A 22,463-nucleotide genomic window follows, 5' to 3' on the forward strand; every position below is an offset into this window, starting at 1 on the left:
ACTTATCGGGTCCGGTTCACTGCACTTTGTGATTTTAGGCAACTGGGCGTTGTACGTGTGAAGATATTTTAGACGACAACCCAATCTGAGATCGTCATCGTTAACTTTAACTTAGCTGTTTTAATTATCAATCAACTATGCGCACATATTGCTCATGACACGCATTGGAGGAGTCCATAATCGATCACATCCACATACTCTTCGGGAGTGATTGTTTTAGCTTTTGTAGCTTAGTTTAGGTTCGGTACAATTTAATTTTTTATAAAATTTAATTATAAAAATTATTTTTTATTATTTTTAGTTTTTTTATTGGTTCCACGTACAAAACTCAACATCCACCTCTAAAACAAACATGCACTTTATCTATCTATCAAGTACTGACAGACTACTGTATATATCTGATTATGTCAACCTTCCGAGCACGCTCGAATGCGCTTGGAAGGGTTTTAATTTTAGTTGATTTTTAAAGTATTTTTTATTTTAAAATATATTAAAATATTTTTAAACAAATTATTTTAAATATTAATATATCAAAAATAGTATGAAAATATTAAAAAAATATTAATTAAAAAATAAACAAAAAAATAAACTTTTTTAAATATATCTTTGAAATACAAGAACCAAAGGGACAGCGTGTATCATTTATGGTCGGCCAGAAGCAAAGTTGTGGTGCTCTAAATCGAAACTGATATCATGTGTGGATTGAAACTGACATGTTCGAAGGCACATCTGCAGACAAACCCTTCCTCTTAGAACTTTTGAACGGCTGTCATTGGCCATTGCATGCAGTCGCCTTCATCCAGTTGTAATGGCAGTTCCACTTCGCTCCACTTTCCACCTATATAGCTTTTCAGAAAGCACTAGGTAACTAAAGATCTTCGTCTCAGTTATCCTCTTGGGCTATTTTTAAATCCCAACAAGTCTTTTGGGTTCAATCTGAAAACCAATTTTATAATACATGGGCTTCCAGGGATTTAAACCACGTGGCATGGTTTTGTCATAGACTCAGTTTTTTATTGCAGTATTAGAATGAGGCACGGTCGATGATGGCGTGGTTCATAGCACGACATCTGGCCTTACGTTTCAGTACTGATGAGATTTTGAAGTCGGTAGCCTTGTGGTTTTGGTTGGAAAGAGAATAAATTTTGAAAAATTACCTTTTCTTTTATTGATGTGGTTGGAATATATATTCGGTTATAATTATAATTAAATTTAATGTTCATAAAATAAAAACATGCTCATGATTTCTAACTACATAAAAGTATGATGCTTAGGATACAAACATTAGAGTCTAGTTGGGAGTGTGGTCGCGGTTGCTTTTCAAAATATTTTTCATTCCGAACTGCATCGAAATAATATTTTTTATTTTTAAAAAATTATTTTTAAGATCAGCGCATCAAAACGATCCAAAATATTAAAAAAATTTAACGAAAAACAAAATTGAATTTTTTAAAAACACGGGTTGGCCCGCGTTTCCAAACGCTCTCTAATATCCCACAGCAACCATATTTTAGAAATGGTGAGCAGATTGTAATTCCTTTTATTTTCTACTAATTTTATTATAATACTTCACATTAATTCAAATCAAACCAAGTTCTTTAGATGAAACATTTGAACAAATTTATTTTAGGAAACATTTGAGTCGAAGACGAATGGCTCCAGTAAAGGGTGGTGTTTTTTAGTTAAAGTGTATGGGTAGAGCGACTAATTAAATTCACCTTCCTATCAAGATGTGATTTATGTTTACTATTTTTTTTAAAATCAAAATAAATTATTTGACAACAAGCTTAGCTAATGCCACGAGAATTAAAAAAAAATACATGGAAAAAAAAAGGAAACAGGCATGAAACATTGCGTGAGTTTTTTTCATAAATAAAATAAGTAAAAATCAGAGCCAAATTTATTTTTTTAGAAATGAAAATATCAAAATAAGAAAAGAGTAGTAGAACGAGATGAAACTTTCAGTTAATCTTAACATCTTTGTGTCTTTTAAAAATATAATTTCGATTTTGATTTCTTCTTGGTTTTATTGTCTTATTCAATTTTGATTCTCAATTTTTTCTTCCTTTTCCAGGTTTTTCTGATCCATTCACATGACATACTCAATCATTGATTTCTTAAAAGAAACATAATTAACAACTCTCTTACACCGTTAGCAACAAATTTGGTTGGAGATGCCATGCATGATCAGTAATCAAAGGTGCAAGGTCTTGAGCGGCAGAAATTAAAGTGAAGGTGCTAACGTAACTAATTTCAAAATATACGAGGGACCTTGGAATTCATTTTACCATTATTTTAAACTTTGAAGGTGTGTTTGTGTAAGGGTGTGTTTAGAATTGTGATAGAGATTATATTTTTAAAGTATTTTTTATTTGAAAATACATTAAAATAATAATTTTTTTATTTTTTTAAGACAGTAAATATGGTAGGTTTCTTAAGAGACTTTGTATACACCTATAAGTATAGAGAAATCATTAAATCAATACAAATAATTATTCTAGATGGAGAGGCATGATGGTTTATCATACCTTCAATACTTTTATTTTTTAGGATTGTCTAGGATCAAGCACATAACCTTAAAACTTGGTTTGATAGAACCTTGACTCAAAAGTAATTTTATATCTAAGAATCAAAAGTATTGAAAAAAAACTTGGATTCAGAGATAACCTTATATCTAAAAACTCTAAATATGCAAATGACACCGCAAAACCAATTATTCTTTGATAAGTCATTGTATGATCTTTATCCCTGCAAAAAAAAGGTTGTTTTGCCACAAATAAACAAAAGAAAAACTCGCATTTATTCTCCAACTTGCTGCTGAAACTTGCAACTAAAAGAACATAATATAATCTCCTCTAACTAACCCTAACGGACCTCTTTTGGGTTGCAAACTAATGAAGCTAAACTAGTAATCAACTAACATAAATCCAGTAATGAAATAAGCCCCTAAACAATGTCTAATGGGCTAGAACAAACTCATGTTAAAAATAATTATTCAACATTCAATAAATAATTAAAATATGATAATAAAAACAAAGTCTCCATGCTAAAGTTTCTCCATGTAGCCCGAATCTCTAATTTTTTGCACATTCTTGCAGATTTTCATTCTCGACTTCAAACATGTCGTTCTCTCTCATCTGGATGAACTATTGAGCCGACAATATATGGTTGGAAAGCTTGTGAAGTATAGTTTCCAGAACAACGTTAATCGCAAAAAACTTCTACATATAACTTCATATATATATCCCAAACATTACACAAAGGTCTAGTCTAGCAGTTTTTATAAGATTTGTCTGGTAATTTAGACCCTCTGTAATAACATGTTCTCGAACTCCATTTTACCTGAAAATTTTTCAATATATATATTTCCATGTATCTAGTATCTCCCTATGAAATTTCATATCGTTCTGATGTATGGTTTAAAAGATATATATGGTCTCGCAAAAATGGCCAGCAAACATTTTAAGGTTAAATTCAAAATTGACTTGATTTGTATCATCCTCCTCTTCTGTAAAAAGATTTGACCTCGAATCTGTATCATGAAAAACATCTTCTGAGGTCAACAAAACAGTATCAAGCTAAAGAATAACATCATCATCAAAACCAAAAAGAACCTTGTCAACAAAGAAGGTCCCCCTGATATACAATCTCTCCTTTTCAGTCATCTTCTCCTTCTTCAATTTCAGTTGCTCCTTATATATTTGTTTAGGTGTCAAAGATACAAGAATTATACGTTTTTCATTCATCTAAAAGGAATATTTATTTATTACTCCATCATGCATAATTCTCGTATCATATTGTCATGGTTTACCAAGCAATAAGTTACTAGCTTATATTAGCACAACATCACATAACACTTTATCACAATATTTACCAATAGAAAAAGGCAACCAAAATCTGTTTATTCACTTTCATTTCACCATCATCATTTAATCATAGTAATTTATAAGGTATGAGATGTTTGGTAGTGTGCAAGTTCAACTTTCTCAGCAATTAAGTACTAGCTACATTAGTGCAACTACCACTATCTATAATTAAGCTACATGCCTAATTATGAACATGGCATGTGGAATATGTTCTTCCTCTGACCTTCCAAATCATCCAACTTGACATGCATATCTAGTGCTCTCCTCACCACAAGTGTCTCTCCCTCAGCCGGATACTTAACATAAACATCATCAGCATCCTTCAATGGTGGCATCTTCTCCTCTTCATCCTCCTCGTTGGTCTCAACCTCATTATTAGCTTTCATAATCATGACTCTTTTGTTTGGATATTGTGAAGCAACATGACCAAAACCCAGACAACAAAAACATTAAATGTCACAGTTACGAGAAGTAGAAGTAACATTGTTACCTTTAACAACGACCGGGGTGTCATTCTTCTCTCTAAGGTATTCAGTCTTGCCCTCCTCATTCTGTTGTGACGGAACACCCTCAGTGTTAGTCTTCCAATTAGGTTTCCAAAGTTTTAAAGGGTCTAATGGTTGGCTTTTTCAATTAGTACCCTTTCATTTAAGTTGTTTCTTCACGTTCATGGTCATATGCATCATCTCCTTCAACTCCACATAATGATACAACTCCACAATATGAGTGATATCATGATTAAGGTCATTCATAAATCTAGCCATAGTAGCCTCCCTATCCTCCTCAATGTTAACTTGAATCATAGCAAATTCTATCTCATTAGACCTAGCATGTTTATTAGACCCGCACTGCCTTGAGCTTTGCTAACTATCACGCCCAAGCTCTTTAGTTTTGGCTGACTGTCAAATCTAAATCTTTTTGATCTGGCTAATTTGCCAAATTCAGATTACCTTGAGCTTGGCCGACCGTAACGTCTAAGTTCTTTGGATTTGGCGTATTTATCATATCCATTTTATTTGGTTAAGATTTTTTTTATTTATAAAAATCTTAACCAAATATTTTAATTTATCACGTGTAAACCATGACCGTTTATTTTTTGATAATCTAAAGAGCATATTCTCACATTGGTCCAATATATCTAGAAGAATTTAATAAATTCTTTCAAACACCAGTATGAACCTAAAAGATCAAGGGATAAAACATTCATTCTTAATCATTAAAAAAGAGGGAATAAAAATAAAAGTCAAAAGAGTCTGAAACACGTACGGTGGAGATTTGTCGAGACAACACCCCCCCTCCCCCCCCGGGACAATTTTCTGAAAGCAACATTCTTGTATCAAGACTAGTGTTATTTTGTATCAAGATATGGCTGGGATTGTTATTCCCGGACGGTGCTCTTTATAGTTAATCTGATAAGCCCTTGCTTTCATATATATATATATATATATATATATAAAGGTGCCAGTAAAATCTGATAGATACATGTGGGCGTGGGCACGTCCACGTTCTGATCCCATCAAGAACAGTCGATGATTGGGTGAAAATGTCGAAAACTCAAATTATCTTGTTATGAACACGGAAAGGAGAAAAGCAAATGAATATTGCGAATTATGGGTGTGCAGTGCAGGCTTGCAAAACAGCTGAGAAGGATGTTAAGGTGTCTCCCAAAAAAAAAAAAATTCCAATTTCCAACCATCCAGTTATTACGGGTGTCCATCCCCTCTTCCCGCACAAAAGAAAGAGGAGCAAAGAGAAGAAGAAACTCAAGGAAAATAAAGGAAATAAAATGGTAAAATATTTTTAATAACATTAATACTGCAACTTCCTATAGGATAGGGGTGAGTATTTAGATATAAAAAAATATTACCGATTCAATTTTTTTTATTTCTTTTTCAAATTATCCAACCTGAATTAATTTTTTTGATTCTTCTAATTATATTTTAAGAAATTCACAGAACTCCTGAATTTTCTGAAATGATTTGAATATCTTCAATTTATTTGGCCCAGTGTATTTTATTTATTTCCCAACCTAGTGACAGGTTACTTATATAGTTTTGAGCTATTTTTTTTTATTTCAGGTAGTTTAGATTTTCTGAAATTTCTAAACCCTTGCCTGATTTTTTCCAAAATTACTTCAGAGAACTACCTGAATTCTTCATTCTTTGAAGTTTTCCAGACATGTTTACTTGAATTAGTTCGAAATTCTTTGAATAGTGCTCGTTCCCAGAAGCAGGTGCAGTAACTCATACATGTTAAATCTCAGTTGATGAATCACGATAGTATTGCGCTAGCTATTTAATCTTTTGCCTGGCTTTATTAATTAATTTACTCTTGCCCTTTAAATATTTGGTTCCAGTGTTCAGAAGTAATAGCTTTTTTATTAGAATATATTCAAGTTCATTTTTTAAAAAGAAAAATAAGCTACGTTATCATCTAGAATCTCAGGGGAAACATATTCGGAAAAAAGGCGATGCTCTGCAATGTCAAGAATGTCTAATATTTTAGCGTTCTTGGATCAAAGCGACGTTCCTGGTTCTGTTGATGGAGAATATTCTGTGTAATTAGAAATTATATAACAAAAATGATAGAATGAAGGTATCTCTCAGTAGATTAATTAAATATTGCATGCTTCAGGTATAAAACTATTGAGCCGAGGAGGTGGAGTTTTTGTAACAGCACAGAAAGGAAGGGTGATACAGAGAGCCACCGCGAAGATAGATTTATAAGAAGAAAAAATGAAAGAGGAGTTGCTGGATAAGAGAGAAGGAGATGGCTGTCTTACCATCCTGCAGCAACTTGACACGTGGAAGTATCCAAGAAAGCTATCCTGCCCTTAAGTAAGCAAAGGGCAGCCACTAGAAGAAGATTCGTTCACAGAATGCAACCCCCCGCAATAAGGAAACGAGGGTAGGAGATGCTTCCTTACTTAAATGCTGGTCCTGAAACGTTGTGGGACGTGGATGCTATTTTTTTATTTTTTTTAAATTAATCTTTTTAATATATTTTATATTGTTTTTGATATATCATGCCAAAAATAAATTATAAAGATAAAAATATTATTTTAATATATTTTTAAATAAAAAATAATTTAAACGACACTTCTATTAATTTGTCGAGGGAATCAACTGCACGGATGTGTCAGGTGACCTTTTCACTTCGCTTTTTGCAGGCGGGCCATGTTAGAATATAGTCGTGATGTGGCAGCTGTTAATTCCTTGCTAGCTGTGCAGGACAGCAAGGTGGGTCACGTGCCACGTGCTTACATGGCAAGTGGGGTTCGATAGCTTGTGAATGTCCCAACCAAAAACTCGTCACGACTGCTCGCCTTTTGTAGTCATTTTAATTTTGCGTTATATATATTTATTTGATTCATTCAACCGAACGCCGTCTTAGCTCAGCTGGTAGAGCGCATGGCTTTTAACCATGTGGTCGTGGGTTCGATTCCCACAGACGGCGATTAAGTTAATTTTTTAAGTTGGTTACTTAAAAAGGGGCGTATTTCTTTTCTTCATCAGCTTGTTACAGGAAATTGTGATTGCATTAATGGCTTTGAAGCCTCTGCAAAGTCTTTTTATTTTTGTATTTTAAAAATGTTTTTAAAAAAGAATAATTTTTTTTAATTTTTTTTTCAAATTAATATTTTTTTGGTGTTTTTATATCATTTTAATATGCTAATGTCAAAAAAAACTTTTAAAAAATAAAAAAATATTATTTTGATATATTTCTGAGTGAAAAGCACTTTAAAAAACAACTGCAACCACACTTCCAAATACGCAATTAGTTTATTTCATGGGAAACCACTTTCCTTATTTATCATTGGAAAATATTTTTATTATTTTAAATAATTGTTTTTCAACCTTTCTCTTTCAAATTTATCTTTTATGTCAACTTTGATTCTTATTGTTTTTATTTTTTTTATCATTTTCTCAATTAAAATTTATTTTTTATCATATTTGATCCCTATTCTTTTAATTACTATTTTTTTATTTAAAATAACTTATGAAACTGAATATTATTTTTTTTAATTTTATTGCCTTTCAACTTTTTATTTGTCATATTTGATTATCATTATTTTAAATGTTATTTGTTTTATTTAAATAATTTATAAAATCTGAATTTTTTCAATTTTATTATCCTTCAGTTTTTTTATCTGTTAGATTTAATTTTTTTTAATAAAATTGAAAAAATAAATTAAAATATTAATAAATAAATTTTCAATTTATTTTTCATAGTACAACCAACCAAACACAACTAAAAAGTATTTTTTAATTTATTTTTTATAGCATGATCCAGCATAGAAAAACAATACACGTGTCCTGAAATATTAGTTTTTTTTCCTTTCAAGATTTCCGCAGGAACATGATTAGTGCATAAACTTTAATGACCATGCTCACTTGAATTGGATTCTAGCATTTGTTTTTTTGTCTTTTTACAGTTTACTAGAGCACGGAAACAAGATCGTCTCCGCGCATGGTTTTCCTCGATTTCGCTCATAAATTAGAAGACTTGACTCCATAGTTGTAAAAAGTCATAAAAAGCGACTTCGATAGGCAACCTAATCAGACTAGATTACAGTGTAACTTTGACGTCCATGTCCAATTTATATGTGAACTTGAACTCCATGATTCGTACTATGGTCTAATTTAATTTCCAGTACGAAACTCAAAATCCAGATGTCCATTCCCTAAATAAATAAAAAATAGTACCTTTGATGTAGCCTAGATCTAGAAAACGAGAGTCAATATTTTTTGTTTATTCGAAATTGATTTAAAATATCGTTTCGCTTTAGCTTGACTTGTGATTTCACCTATTTTATTCGAGTCACGATTATTTTTAAAATATATTTATTTAAAAATATATTAAAATAATATTTTTTTATTTTTAAAAATTATTTTTGATATCAATACATCAAAATAATTTAAAAACACTAAAAAAATATTAATAACTTTAAGTCTTGATAACTAAATCCAAGCTTGCTATCGAACTCATAATTTTGCAACATGCAATTCACTAGCTGAAGTGCTTTGAGATTTGATTTTAATATAGATACAGTAAGATTTCTTTAAAGTTGGGTGAATATGAGATATATTTCTTCAAATAAATGTGACAGAAATAAAATATATATTTTCTGACATACCAAATCAAAGAATATTAATTTTCACTAGGTTGAAGACAAAAAACAAAAATCAAATTATGATCTATTTTGTGTATTAGATTTAATCTAATCTCTTAAGTGCTTAAATCTAAAGTGCCAAAATAAGCTTCGATTTAACATCAATTATGTTTGGAGAAAAATTAATAAAATCGAAAGGTTCGAGATTCAATTGACAAGGGATAATACATGGAGGGCAAAATCGAGGTTTCCCTCTGGAAGAGAAGGAGGAGGACGAGTATTTGACGAATAAGAGAGGCGAGTATTTGAGAAAGGAGCGAAACGCTGACATGGCAGAAAAAAGAACGGGACCGAGCAGCACTATCTTCACAAGCAAATGCGGGGAATCCAATAGCAAGAAAGATCTCAAAGGCCACATAAACTTGTGGCTCACAAAATTTTGCCTTTTCTCTGATGTGGCATTCCCCCACCTTGTTTAATTACTTACCACCACCAAACAAATGACTTTCAAACTCTTTCTTTCTTGTTTTTATTTTTCTCTCTTCTCCCACCTCGTCCGATCCCAAAAAAAAAAAAACACAACACACCATAACAGGAGCTGAGAAAGAGGGTTTGACTCTTCTTTTAAGGCAACCAAGGAAACAGGAATGTCAGATTTGGCGATAAAGCTGTTTGGCAAGACGATTCCACTGCAAGTCAATCAGCAGGAGGATGTTTCTTGTGCTGCTAACAAGTACGAGTCCTCCTCAGGAACGCCTCCCGAGTCCGAGGACTGTTATGATAATACTGCTACTGCAACTTCCTCACATGAAAACCACAACTCTCATAAGGAACGAGGAGAGCAAGAAGGGAACAACAACAGGGTATGTGTTTTTGCAATTTGTTGGATTCTGTGTTTGCCGTAATTATAAGAATTTGCTGCCATGTATTTGCAATTTTCTCAAGTGTTACATGTTATAGAATTTCAAAATCAAGGAATTGTTCCATTCTCTTGCCTTTTCTCTGTGGCATAGAAGGTTTTCATCCTCGCTTTTCACCTTTACTAACTGTGGTAATTGTCGGGGATTAAAATGTTTACCAAATCTTAACGTGTTCCATATATTTTTCCCCTTTGTGTCGTGCTTTCTCTGTAACTTCATGACATTTGAGGGGGATATTTTAGAGAAATTTTTTATTCGACTTCGTTTAAAACAGAGTTAGTGTCGGTGAACTATAGGGGCCACAAGCTCTGTATCAGTATTTCACTGTTACTTTGCATTTTGAAACGGTTAGCAAGATTGATCCAGATGTTTCCTCAAGGATCATAGGATTTTGTCAGATTCCTTAACTTTTGATAAGCCACATCTTTTCTTGGACTGACTAAGTATATTACTTCTCCAAACAATTAATCTCCAGTCTTTTCTGTTTGATCATCTGCCACTGCGTGTGTTTTAGGGAAGGCTTTGCTTTATTTTTGGAAAACGGTAAATCTTTATGGTTTTGCCTCTAATAACAATTTTAGGTTTTAGTACTTGGAATAATTAAACACTTAATCATCAGTTGACAGTGAGACAGAGTTCTGCTTGAAGTTGTTTTTAAACTCTGTAGCCCTACAGAGTTTTCTTTAAACTAAACTGATTATATTTCAATTTTAATTCCACCTATTTCCACCTGCTTTTGGTTTGAGAAATTGTAAATACGACTCTACATAAGTAAGCTGTCTCTATTTCTTCTCATTCATTTTATTCTTATATGTGTGTGTGTGTATTTTAGGAGACTTCAGGAGAGGAAATTGCCAATGATAAACAAGAAGATGTTACCTCGAATCAGATCAACAAGGACTCAAAAGGTCCAACATCATCAGGCATTAGTGAGAACCCAAAGACTCCCTCAGCTGAGAGGGAAACTTCATCACTGAAAAGCAGCAAGAATGAAGAACAAAGTGAGACAAGCATCTCGCAAGAGAAGACTTTGAAGAAGCCTGACAAAATACTTCCATGCCCTCGATGTAATAGCATGGACACTAAATTCTGTTATTACAACAATTACAATGTCAATCAGCCTCGTCATTTCTGTAAAAACTGTCAGAGATACTGGACTGCTGGAGGAACCATGAGGAATGTGCCTGTGGGAGCTGGAAGGCGCAAGAATAAGAGCTCTTCTGCTTCACACTATCGTCACTTAATGGTATCAGAAGCTCTCCGAACAGCTCAAGTCCATGCCATGAATGGATTTCATAACCCCTCTCTGGGAAACAACGGCACTGTCCTTACCTTTGGTTCCGATTCTCCTCTTTGTGAATCTGTTGCCTCTGTGTTGAACCTTTCAGAGAAAACACAAAATAGTGTTCGAAACGGGTATCATAGACCTGAACATAGAATCCTTGTGTCTTGTGGAGGGACAGGAGGTGACGGGGATGATCACTCAAGTGTATCTTCCGCCACGGCTTCAAATTCATCAGAGAAGGGATGCAATGGTACTTCGCGAGAAGCGGTTAACAAGGATTATCAATCATTTCCTCCCCAGGCACCCTGCTTCCCGGGGCCTCCTTGGCCATATCCATGGAACTCTGCGATTACTCCACCTACGTTTTGCCCTTCAGGCTTTCCAGTATCGTTTTTCCCTGCACCAGCTTACTGGGGTTGTACTGTTCCAAGCCCTTGGAATGTACCGCCATGTGCATCCTCTCCATCAGCCACTCTAAACCACAGTACCCAAAGCTCCAGTCCTACTTTTCCACTGGGGAAACATTCAAGGGATGGCAACATCCTTAATCCACCCTGCTTAGAAGAGCCCTCCAGGGACGGCACCAAATCAGAAACGGGTGTTTTGGTTCCAAAGACCTTGAGGATTGATGATCCTAGTGAAGCTGCAAAGAGCTCTATATGGGCGACCCTCGGGATCACGAATGAGAAATCCAGTTCTATTAATGGAGGAGGTCTCTTCAAGGGCTTTCAGTCAAAAAGCGAAGACAGAAATTACATGGCAGGAACAACTTCAGTGTTGCAAGCGAACCCTGCTGCGTTTTCCCGGTCTCTCAATTTCCATGAGAACACTTGATGAGAGATCAGCTAAGTTGTACACTTTCTACTATAACAGTAATGCAATGAAATGGAGTTTTTCATCAGAGTGCTGTAGCTTCTAAATCTCAACGAATTTGTGTTCCCTTTTACACTAGAAGGTTGACACTTACATCACCAGAAGGCCACCTTATTGACAGAATTCCTACAGAGAAAAGAACCCAGAATAGCGTGTCCCTATTTTGACTCTCAAGAATAGCATAGCCACCTCTGACAGGACCATGTACTTCCCTGCCACTTTAAGACCAGTAGTTTTTCCTTATCCATCTTAGATGATATCTGTTTCCTAAGTTTTTCATGTACATGGTATCTTAGATGTTTATATATTTATGTAAGTGTGTGAGATAACTTGACAGAAGAGAGATTCTTGGTTGTAACAAAATCCTTCTCTTTGTAGAATAAACTTGTAAATCTCATTTAGTACTTGACTTTTTTTATGAAACTTTAACTTGAAAAAAGGATTTACAAAAAAAAACGAAGTGGATTTTATTTTTTGCAAGGTCTTATATACCTATGACCCCGAATACTCACGTTCTAAAGTTATATTTTTTTATCCAAGTATTTTTCCTCTAGAAGGGCTCTGACCCTAAAATCTTATGATGGAACTAGCAGTTCATGGATTCCCTTCCATGCTGAGTAAATCAGAAAGTCGTATGATTCAACTTGTGTTCGGCATACTGTCATTCAGTGCAAATCATGCCTTTGTAAGATCCCCAGTGCTACAGTTTAACACAGCAACTTACAGCTTTTATGATGCCTGTGTTTTCTTCACTGTTCATCGAACTGAATGATACTCATGGTCCCTCTCCCTCCTATTGCTAATTTATCATGTACAAAAGGGGTAGGGATGGAAAATACAAAGGGAGATCGATGAGGGCTCATTTGAACGGATAAACTTGAATTTCTATATGCCTCAGAAAGCCAAGGATCTTTCTCTTTCACGCCCAAAGAATCCAAACAAGCAACAATACCAAAAGGCGGAAACAATGGGAAAAAGTTCTCCTTTTTTTCCATCTTTTTGCCTGCGTTTTCACTTTCTTTTCTTTTGTATTCATTTGACACAAAATGCGCCAGGAGTGACCCATATTAGCTAAACCATATTGTCAAAGCTGTGATGTTTACCATCCTCTGTGTTTGGCTTCTACTGATAGATCAAAATAAAGTTAGATATGTGTGTCTCTGATCCATCAGCTCGGGTGAAACAACCAGACATTTCATTGTTATCAAAAGCAGAAGGCCACAATCTATGCAAAAACTTTAGTAGTTGTTATGGGACCCAATGCATGTGATGCCATCCTGCAAGAGATAGCAGGCCACGTATATATACTTGATAATCTCTTCTTTTTGTTCCTTTTGCTTTTATTTTATATGGAGACAAATATTCTTGTATTGTCTAGTTTCATGATCTCAGCACAAGGAAATCCCACTCGAACCTAGCAACTCCTGCATTATCTGCCCAAGAGCTGAGGTTTCGCATCAATTCCAACTTTTCATGATTGGAAGCCTCATAAAATCTCTCAAACGTGTGGCTCTCCTTGAAGGAAAAACTTCTTCCCTGCATGTTAGCATCAGCTCTTAATAAAAGCCTTAATTGGCTGTCCTAACCTAATTTACCTAATACGATATGTGGAGACCTTTCATACACTGTACAAGCCCCACTGAACTACTTTTCGTGGGCATTAGCTTTAGCCCAACGTCAACTTCCTAGTACTATTATTTCAGTGCATGATCGATGTTATGCAATAGCAGCAAATTGAAGACTCCTTTCTTAGGTATTGATAAAGCATATGAATTCCCAAGTCAAGCTAGAGCACTTCATATGCAATCAATCCCGTGTATCTAGCTATAATATTCCATTATAGAGGCTATGGCCCGATATGATCTATCTCCTGATCTACCATACGAGAATTTCCCATGCGGATGTAACAATGATAATATGATTGCCTCTATCTTGATCAAGTCATTTAGCATGTTGGAAAGCAACCTGTCATGCTATCTCTTTTATTTCATATAGTGATTGAAAAGATCAAGGTGCATTTTAACTCAAAAGGCATGCATGATCGATCTCCTTTATATATATCCCACTTGGGAGAAATACAAGCAGGGAAAAGATTGTGTGCAATTTGATTGTTTATGAGATTCATTCATGGCCGAAGTGACACTTACTTTCATTTATCATCCTCCTAATAGGAAAATAAAAATATTTTTTTATAATTATTTTTTTAAATAATAATTATAAAAACTACTATAATACCAAACACATTCTTAATTAGATATACGAAGAACCTTGCATGACGACATGAACAAGATAAACACGAGATGCAACGTGAAATAAAAAATCAAGTGAAGTTCATTTTCACTTTTATATTAATTACAAAGTAGGAATAGATCTTCTACTCTCTCGTTTACATAATTTCATTTTATTATTTTAGATTAAAGTAGGTATTCAGACCAGTTTACGCGTACCTCGACTAATTCCACAGGCCCTAAAGTTAACGACCATGTAAATATTCAGTGGTCCTGAAATTTATAGAACTCGAACTGGTGACCTCTAAAAAACAAATTTAGAGTCTAACCAGTTGAGCTACACCCCTATAATTACATAATTTCACTTGTTATTACTAAACTTGAATGTTCTTACCATGTTACGTCACTTAATAACATAATTTAGTTCAAACATTTTTAGAATCCTTAACGGTAATCCTCGGTTCTTTTTTCAATTTAAACCAAGATTTGTTAACGAATGATAACACACCTAAAGAGGGCAACTAAGAAAATGATGGAACTCTCCCACCATTCCAAACACAAAAATTCAAGACGTTGATATATACTTCCAAATATTGTCACACACAAAAAAAAAACTGGACTTTTAGAATATCTTTAATAATATGATATATTATGTGCTTGTTTAGTATAGTTGTGTTTCCAAAATACAATTGCCTACTAGCTATATTTGGTTGGAAGATGATGTTTGGTAGAAATATATTAAAATAATATTTTTTTTATTTTTTAAAAATTATTTTTGATATTAGCACAATAAAATAATTTGAAAACATCAAAAAAATATTAATTTGAAGTAAAGAAAAAAATAAAAAAAATTTAATTTTTTTAAAAAATACTTTTAAAATACAAAAACAAACAGAAAATAACTTGGTTTTTCGTTCTACATTGCTTCCTGAATCAAAAGTAGATTCAATTGTTAAAAAAAAAGGAAAATGTTGATAATGTTGATTTTTCAGTTGACGATATAAAAATCTAAAATATACATCAAAAGCTTGATCAACATGTTGAATAGAATTAATAAAAAATGGTATGTATAGAAAAATTCTAAAATAAGTCATCTACGATAAATTAAAAATGTACTGAGATGTCAAATGATTGTTGAGATAAAAAAAAATAATCATCCTGTCATTCCCTTAATCCCACGGCAGCGATGGAGAAACGGTGCAGCTCCGACACAACTTTTTTTTTTTTACGTGGGGTGTCCGGGCCAGTTTACGCGCACCACGACTATTCTCCACGGCCCACTGGACATCCTGCAAGCCCAGGAGCAGGTAAGGCACCGCGGGGGTGACAGGCGTGCATATAAAGAGTCGAACCCGGGACGGGGGCGGAACAAGTCACACGATTGACCACAGCAGCTAGACCCTTAAGTGCAACTTTTTTTTTCTTATTTCCCCCCCTCCCTCCCTCCCTCCCTCCCTCCCTTGATTTTGTGCAAGACCTGGAAACAAAAAAATAAAACTTTTGTGGCAGTCCAGAGTGATATGTGAGACGGTACATTATATAATTGTGTCTTCCCCACCAAAATTAGTTTTTTCACCTATAGATTTTTGCGTTTTAAAAAACAATATTCTACTTTCAAACACCCCAATAATAATAATAAAAAAAAAAGAAGGAAAACTCACACACTTTTAGTTTAGTCCCTCTCGTATTTATCTTGTGAAGCGTGTGATATGTTTTTAGCTCGGCATTTATTACACTTTTATGGCAGGTTTGTTGTTTGTTTCCATTGTTTTTAGCTCGCTTCATGTACTCCCTCCCTCCGATTTGTCTTTTCAAGTCGGTGTTAATAATGCAGTGTACTTGCTCGCGGAGAAAACAGTGAAACTTATAAATCAAATAATTGTTTTGCTTTTGGATCATAATAAAAACAACTTTATTATTAATTAATTAAAAGCAATAGTTTGTTATGCAATACATTATTTTTTTTAAGTGAGAATATAATTCTTCAAAGAAAAAGAGTCAATTTATCAAGCATTAATTGTATTAAATGCTACTTTAACTCCGCGATAGCACAGCATAATAGTCAAAGCTCATGACCAATCACGCCCCGCAAGTACTATGAGCCTCTATGTGCTCTATGAACACATAGAGGTATAATAACAAACTGACCGACCCATTACATGACCCACGAGGAGTGTGGCAAAGAAAATGGACCCATTACCTTAGGACCAGAGAAAAACGGGCTGGATCTTGTACTGGAGAATTATCCGCCATGAGAATGGAGGAGGAATCATGTGCTTCATTGACCACTGCCCAAAACTCATTACGCCTCTATTTCAGGTTTAAAGTTCTCTAGTCTATAATAATGCCACTAGTAAAAAAAAATAAAAAAATAAAAATAAAAATTATAAGTTATACCAGGTTGATAACTAACCCCCGAAAAATAAAAAAAATACCTATTTGATTTTTATTCTCTTGCTTGAACCAATCATATTTTTTTCTTGTTAATTGCTGGCTTACATCAAAGTTTATTATATAAATAATAAAATGAATTTTTTTTTAATGTAGGGTTTGAAACTTGGGTGTGTGTGTGTTCTCATAAGAAGAAAACTGTGTTTTTTTAATATGGGATAAGAAATTTTTTTTATTTAAATGCTTCAATTTAAAAGAGAAGATAATACATTTTCAATGTGGGATAAAAAAATTAAAAATTAAAATAATCTTATAAATTTTATTATTTGTAATATATATAGCTTACATTTACATTAATTGTTTCTTAATTTTTTATATAAAATATTAAAATTTTAAATATTCTTTTTAATTTTTTTTCAAATTAATCTAAGTTAACCTATATAATTCAATATCTAATTTCTTGACCAGGTCACCCAGGTTTGAGAATGTGGTTGCGGTTGCTTTTCAAAGTGTTTTTTACTCAGAAATGTATCAAAATAATATTTTTATTTATTTTTTTAAAATTATTTTTGATATCAGTATATCAAAAAAAATTTAAAATATAAAAAAATATTAATTTGAAGTAAATAAAAAAATTAAAATTTTTTAAAAATATTTTTAAAAACAAAAATAAATAGCACCATAACTACAATAAGAGGGAATTGATCCGTCACCGGCCATCTACGTGAGAAGCTTTTGAAAAAATCTTCAAAAACTACAAAGCCCAGGCCCGGTTTACAGCACAGGCATGTGACCCTTGTTCAGTTCCTTTGTGAAACTAGCAAGAACCCAGAAATCTAATTCTGCACTTTTGCCCATTTAAAGGTAGCTGCATAAGCCTTGCCCGCTCACAAGGAGCCACAGACACGCCACCAAAACACCAGATTTGATGTCTCTTGGCCCAATCGATTTCTGGTCTCTACTAATCTAGCAACAATTTCGATTAATTTGAAAAGGGAACCTGTAAAAACGAGATTATATTTGTTTTGTGTCAGCAATTATAATTCCAATTTTAAAATTCTGAAAGAATCTAATCAAAAAATGAAGTAAACTAAATTAGAGGCTTCTAATTTTGGTTTAGTTATGGAAGCTAGATAAACACGACGAGGTCTACATCGTGGTGGACTTATTTCTACAGAGGACAAGCTAATTCACAGTTCTTCATCCTTGTTTTCATTTTATACCAATTTAGTTTAGAAAGCTTGTCATTATATATATATAATCATGAAAAACGAAAGTAGCCCAGTTCATATCTGTCAGGACCGAAATCACTGCAAAATAATAATAATAATAATAATAATAATAATAATAATGAATTTCAGTTCTAAATAATTCATATTATGCCGTCCGAGTAGCACGGTCGCTCCACAAACATTGACGTGTGCGCTGCTTGTTATAATAATAATTTTTTTTTAATAATTTATGCAAATACCAAAGTACTCTTAATCTCACAAATATTAACAAAAAAAAAACCATAACAAAAAGACCAAAAAACCCCTCAATCATAGCTATAAAGTTTTTAATTTAAAAGGTACTTCAATAATTACATCGTGCTAAAAGGGGGAACTGAATACACCCTTGCCCTAACCATTAAGAAAATTCAACTTTTAAAAAGATATTTTTGACATTATTCTATGTAAATAAAAAACTTTTATATCCTGATTCAATCTCGTAGTATAAATATTTTTTATGAAAAATACAATATCATCCTTAAAAGTATGTTATAAAGGTTAAATTATGAAGAGCAAAATAATAATTTTATGGTGCAAATTAATCACAATAAAATATAAGTACATGCACAACAAAAAAAAATTTAACAAAATGTATTGTCATTGCATATATAAAATGTTTAATGAACGGGACTTCTTTGTAATTACAAGTACAAAGGTTTTATATAAATACATGGCTGACCTGTATTGAAAGGCAGCCAAATTCCCCGAAGTTTACCCTAACCACCGTATATATGTTTTTAACATTAAGAACTTTGCATAAAAGACAAATGTTCGGTTTACTTTCTTTGCTATTGAATGGGGTATTTATGTTTAGTTAAAAAAATGATTTTTTTAATTTAAATTAAATTAAACATTGTTTATATACTTTTTTTAATTTAATAAAAAGTTGAAATTTTTACTTTTTAACCTATAAAGTTTATTTATACCACATATTTTATTTCAAAAAGTTATTTTGAATCATTTTTGTTAAACATATTTGTAACTTAAAGTCAATTTAATTTATTATTTTTGAATTATAATTAAGGAAAAAATAGTTTTTTATAAATACTATCAAATATACTCCAACCCAAAACTGATCGATCCAACTTTCTTCGATGATTCGCGTGGTAGGCAACAAGAAGCAACGGCCTCAACTTCGTGAGGGATTCCTAAAAGTAATTTCACACGTTTAAGTTTAACCAATGTAGTAACTAGTAAGTACAAGAAATGTTTCACGCGTCTGTACTGTCACAGGTTGAATAATTTCTTTTGATATAAAAAAAATAATAAATTAAAAAAATTCAAGTCTCGTGTCATGTCATTAATTAAATTGACAATTGAAATATTTATAAAAATACAATAAAAAATACAACTGAATTCAATTTATTCAAATTATCAAACAATCCAATACAAACATATGAAAACAAATAAAGCATCAGCTTAGAAGAAAGAAGGAAGGAAAGCCAACTATAATATGACTATAATTATATTACTGTAGATAGTAAAACGCGTTGCGAGGCACTGATAGTTTTTTGGATAATAGCCTTTAAACCAAAAGAAAACAGTTTGCATCTGTCTTAATTCTATACGTATGTTCTTAACTTCGAAGGTTACATAAATATCGATGAGCTGCTCTGTCAGTTGAGAGGAAATTCTGGAACAACCCCCCAACTCCCACGTCATCTCAAGTGGGAAGTCAATTGCTCCTCTTGCCGAGTAGATTTCCCCAAAGTTTAATGACAACTTCATCAGGTTAGTTTTTTCCTGTGTCCTTCTCGAACGATTCCGTTTTTGAGTTCTATATAAGTAATGGGGTCTGAAGGAAAATAGAACCTGTTAATTGTGTATCTGAAAGAAAGTTCCTACACCATTAATAACCCAATTTCTTTCTCTCACTCCCAGTGGAGAAAATGTTAGCAAGGATGTCTGGCCGTATACTCTTAAATATCCTGTTTTACCTTCAAACTCTACTAAATCTTTTCTTCGCAAGTGTCAAAACAAGCTTGAGTCCTGAAAAGTTGAAAAAACAACAGGGTTGTGTTCAATATCATGACAGGGAACATCATGAAAAACTAAACCAGGCAGATATAAAAAAGGTCATGAACAGGTTAGGATTGGTGCTTCATGAAGACGGCTTGGGTGGTGACGAGGGGTTCGGTGCAGATGAGCTATTAAGTTTATTCGAGGAAGAGGAGCCCTGCAGCTTGGAGGAGGTGAAGGAAGTTTTTGACGTGTTTGATGAGAACAAAGATGGGTTTATAGATGCAAGAGAGTTAAACAGAGTGATGTGTCGTTTGGGTTTGAAGGAAGGGATGGAAGTAGAGGAGTGTTCAAGAATGATCCAAGCCGTTGGAGAGGATAGGAAGGAAAAGATCGATTTCAACGACTTTTTCAGGTTTATGGAGAGGTGTTATTACTGAACGCTTGTTACAACGTTGCTTGATGATTGAAAGGCATGTGAATTATTATGGATATTTTTCTTTTTGGACAATCCTTGTTTCGTGAGGCTATTAATTAATCCAGTGCAATTTGTTCTTCCTCTTTTTTTTTCTTTTTTTTTTCTTTGAAACTGCTTGCTAGTGGTGCAACAATGTAGTATCATGGGAAGGCTTGACCTCCTCCTTACATTATGTATAAATCTAGATGGAAAGATAAATTTGTCATTGTATTTGTTATTTTCCTTTTCGTTTGCTGTCTGTCCGAACACAGGACCAGAAGCCCAGCCCTGAATGCATTGACGTATGTATGTGTTCAAGACTGTATCTTTGTCTGGATGAGATGTTTTGTTGGGCTTGATGCAGACCCCGAACACAGTATAAATACCAAATGTTTATGGGCTGTTGGGTCATCTATGTTTGTTGGATGTAAATCCGGAACCGCCACGCCAAAAAACGTAGAGAAGACGAAAGAATGAAATATAAAGCAGCTGCTTCATGGTGGCGTGTTGGCCCATGACAACAGTATACCGAAAGATCATGTCACCACATAATACGTTTCTTGAACGGCAGGAAACTATATGCACACGGAACTTTTTGCGCAGAAGTAGACAGCTGCAAACAGATACACCCCATGTGGGTGTGGCATTAAATCTCAGAAGATTCTGCCGATGAGGGAACGAAAGGAAACGGTGTTCAACAGTTCCCATCATGAATGCACTGGGAGGGGTGGGTGGTGTTTGCTTCTGGTTGCAGACTTTGTGCCTGAATTCTGCAGGCCCGTGAGAAAAGGATGTTTGACACAAGTTTCAGTTTCTTGTTTTGCGTCTTTATTAGCCTCCGCATCAGCAGCAGCAGCAGCAGCATCGTCACCGTGACCATCAACAACAAAATTCAACATCCTCTTCCACTTTGCGGTAACAAACCAAACCACCTCTTTTCCCTTGTAAAAACCATCCTTTTAAGGTCAAGCTCCTGATAATCTTCAACCTTTGCTTCCCTTTCGGACAACGTAAAGTAAGCAAAATACTCTGATACTAATGTCATTTCCTAGTTTTCATTCCAAGCCCTTTGAATTTGCTCCTTCCTTCTCAGGAGACTGTCACTCCATGTTTTATTCAAGGGTGATGCTATTCTTCACATACTACTTACAAACTCAATTACGTCCAATTAAACTCTATTGGGTCCATTCCATCATAGAATATGCATCAGTTTATTTTAATTTATATGTGAATTTGACAAATAGTCTCTATCCTGTCCTCTGATTTCTTGTAAGTGTCACCACATGTTGCGTTCACATTTGAAAAAAAAAAAAAAAAACACATATACCCAGATGTTGGAATGAAGTTATATATCCTCATTATTTCGGCAGTATTGATGACAGGCTGTTTTGAAGTGTGGTTATTTATATTTGAAATGTGTTGTTATAATATTTTTTATTTTTAAAATTTTATTTAGTGCGGTTAATATTATTGTGATTTATATTTGAAATGTGTTTTAATAATATTTTTTATTTTTTTAATATCAATACATTAAAAATATTTAAAAATAATAATAATGAAATGGTGGTTTATCAACGGTGACAAACACATAACACTAATTAATATTCAAATCTTTTTATTAAATTTCCCTTAATCTATACTAAATCAACGTGAGAGCTGCATTGGGAAAGGAAATTAATCTGACTGGTGCACAAGGATATTCAAGAAACCTCTTAACGTAGAATAAGAAAATATTTATTATCTTGTATCTTTATGATCTGTCTCTGATAATTTTCTTAAATGATATCTTGCTCTCTTTTTTTTCAATATTGTTTTTTAATAATTGAGTTTGAATCATATCTAAAAGACTTAAAATCTTATGGTTGGAAACTCATTATCAACTTTATATATTATTATTGTTATTAATCTTTTTTTTGTTATTAATTAATTTATTTTATGTTTGATTGATGGTTTTATAATTTATCATAAATATTATCATTTTTAACGGTCATGATTAATTAGTAAAAGTAACGGAAAAAATCACATTAAGAACACATAATGATGAAGGGTCCCACTAGACAGTACTGGTAATTTTGGACCAAGAAAAAAAAATAGCACGGG

The 22,463-nt window shown here is 33.3% G+C and overlaps 2 protein-coding genes and 1 non-coding gene across 3 annotated transcripts; all 3 read left to right on the top strand.

Annotated features, from left to right (window-relative positions):
• The first annotated feature begins 7,249 nt into the window (after window positions 1–7,249).
• TRNAK-UUU (transfer RNA lysine (anticodon UUU)) lies at window positions 7,250–7,322 on the top strand. The gene has a single exon. It is a non-coding gene; the product is annotated as a tRNA-Lys (tRNA).
• A 2,168-nt stretch (window positions 7,323–9,490) lies between these two features.
• Window positions 9,491–12,461, top strand: LOC18101447 (cyclic dof factor 2). Its single transcript, XM_006379606.3, has 2 exons — window positions 9,491–9,842; window positions 10,732–12,461. The coding sequence occupies exons 1-2, from the start codon at window positions 9,627–9,629 to the stop codon at window positions 12,016–12,018; spliced, it is 1,503 nt and encodes a 500-aa protein (XP_006379668.3). The 5' UTR covers window positions 9,491–9,626; the 3' UTR covers window positions 12,019–12,461.
• A 7,387-nt stretch (window positions 12,462–19,848) lies between these two features.
• On the top strand, window positions 19,849–20,346 carry LOC7460695 (probable calcium-binding protein CML45). Its single transcript, XM_024606983.1, has one exon. It carries the CDS (start codon window positions 19,849–19,851, stop codon window positions 20,344–20,346), a length of 498 nt encoding a protein of 165 aa, XP_024462751.1.
• Window positions 20,347–22,463: the final 2,117 nt, after the last annotated feature.

The sequence above is a fragment of the Populus trichocarpa genome, chromosome 8 (genome assembly GCF_000002775.5).
Source record: "Populus trichocarpa isolate Nisqually-1 chromosome 8, P.trichocarpa_v4.1, whole genome shotgun sequence".
Lineage (NCBI taxonomy): Eukaryota > Viridiplantae > Streptophyta > Magnoliopsida > Malpighiales > Salicaceae > Populus > Populus trichocarpa.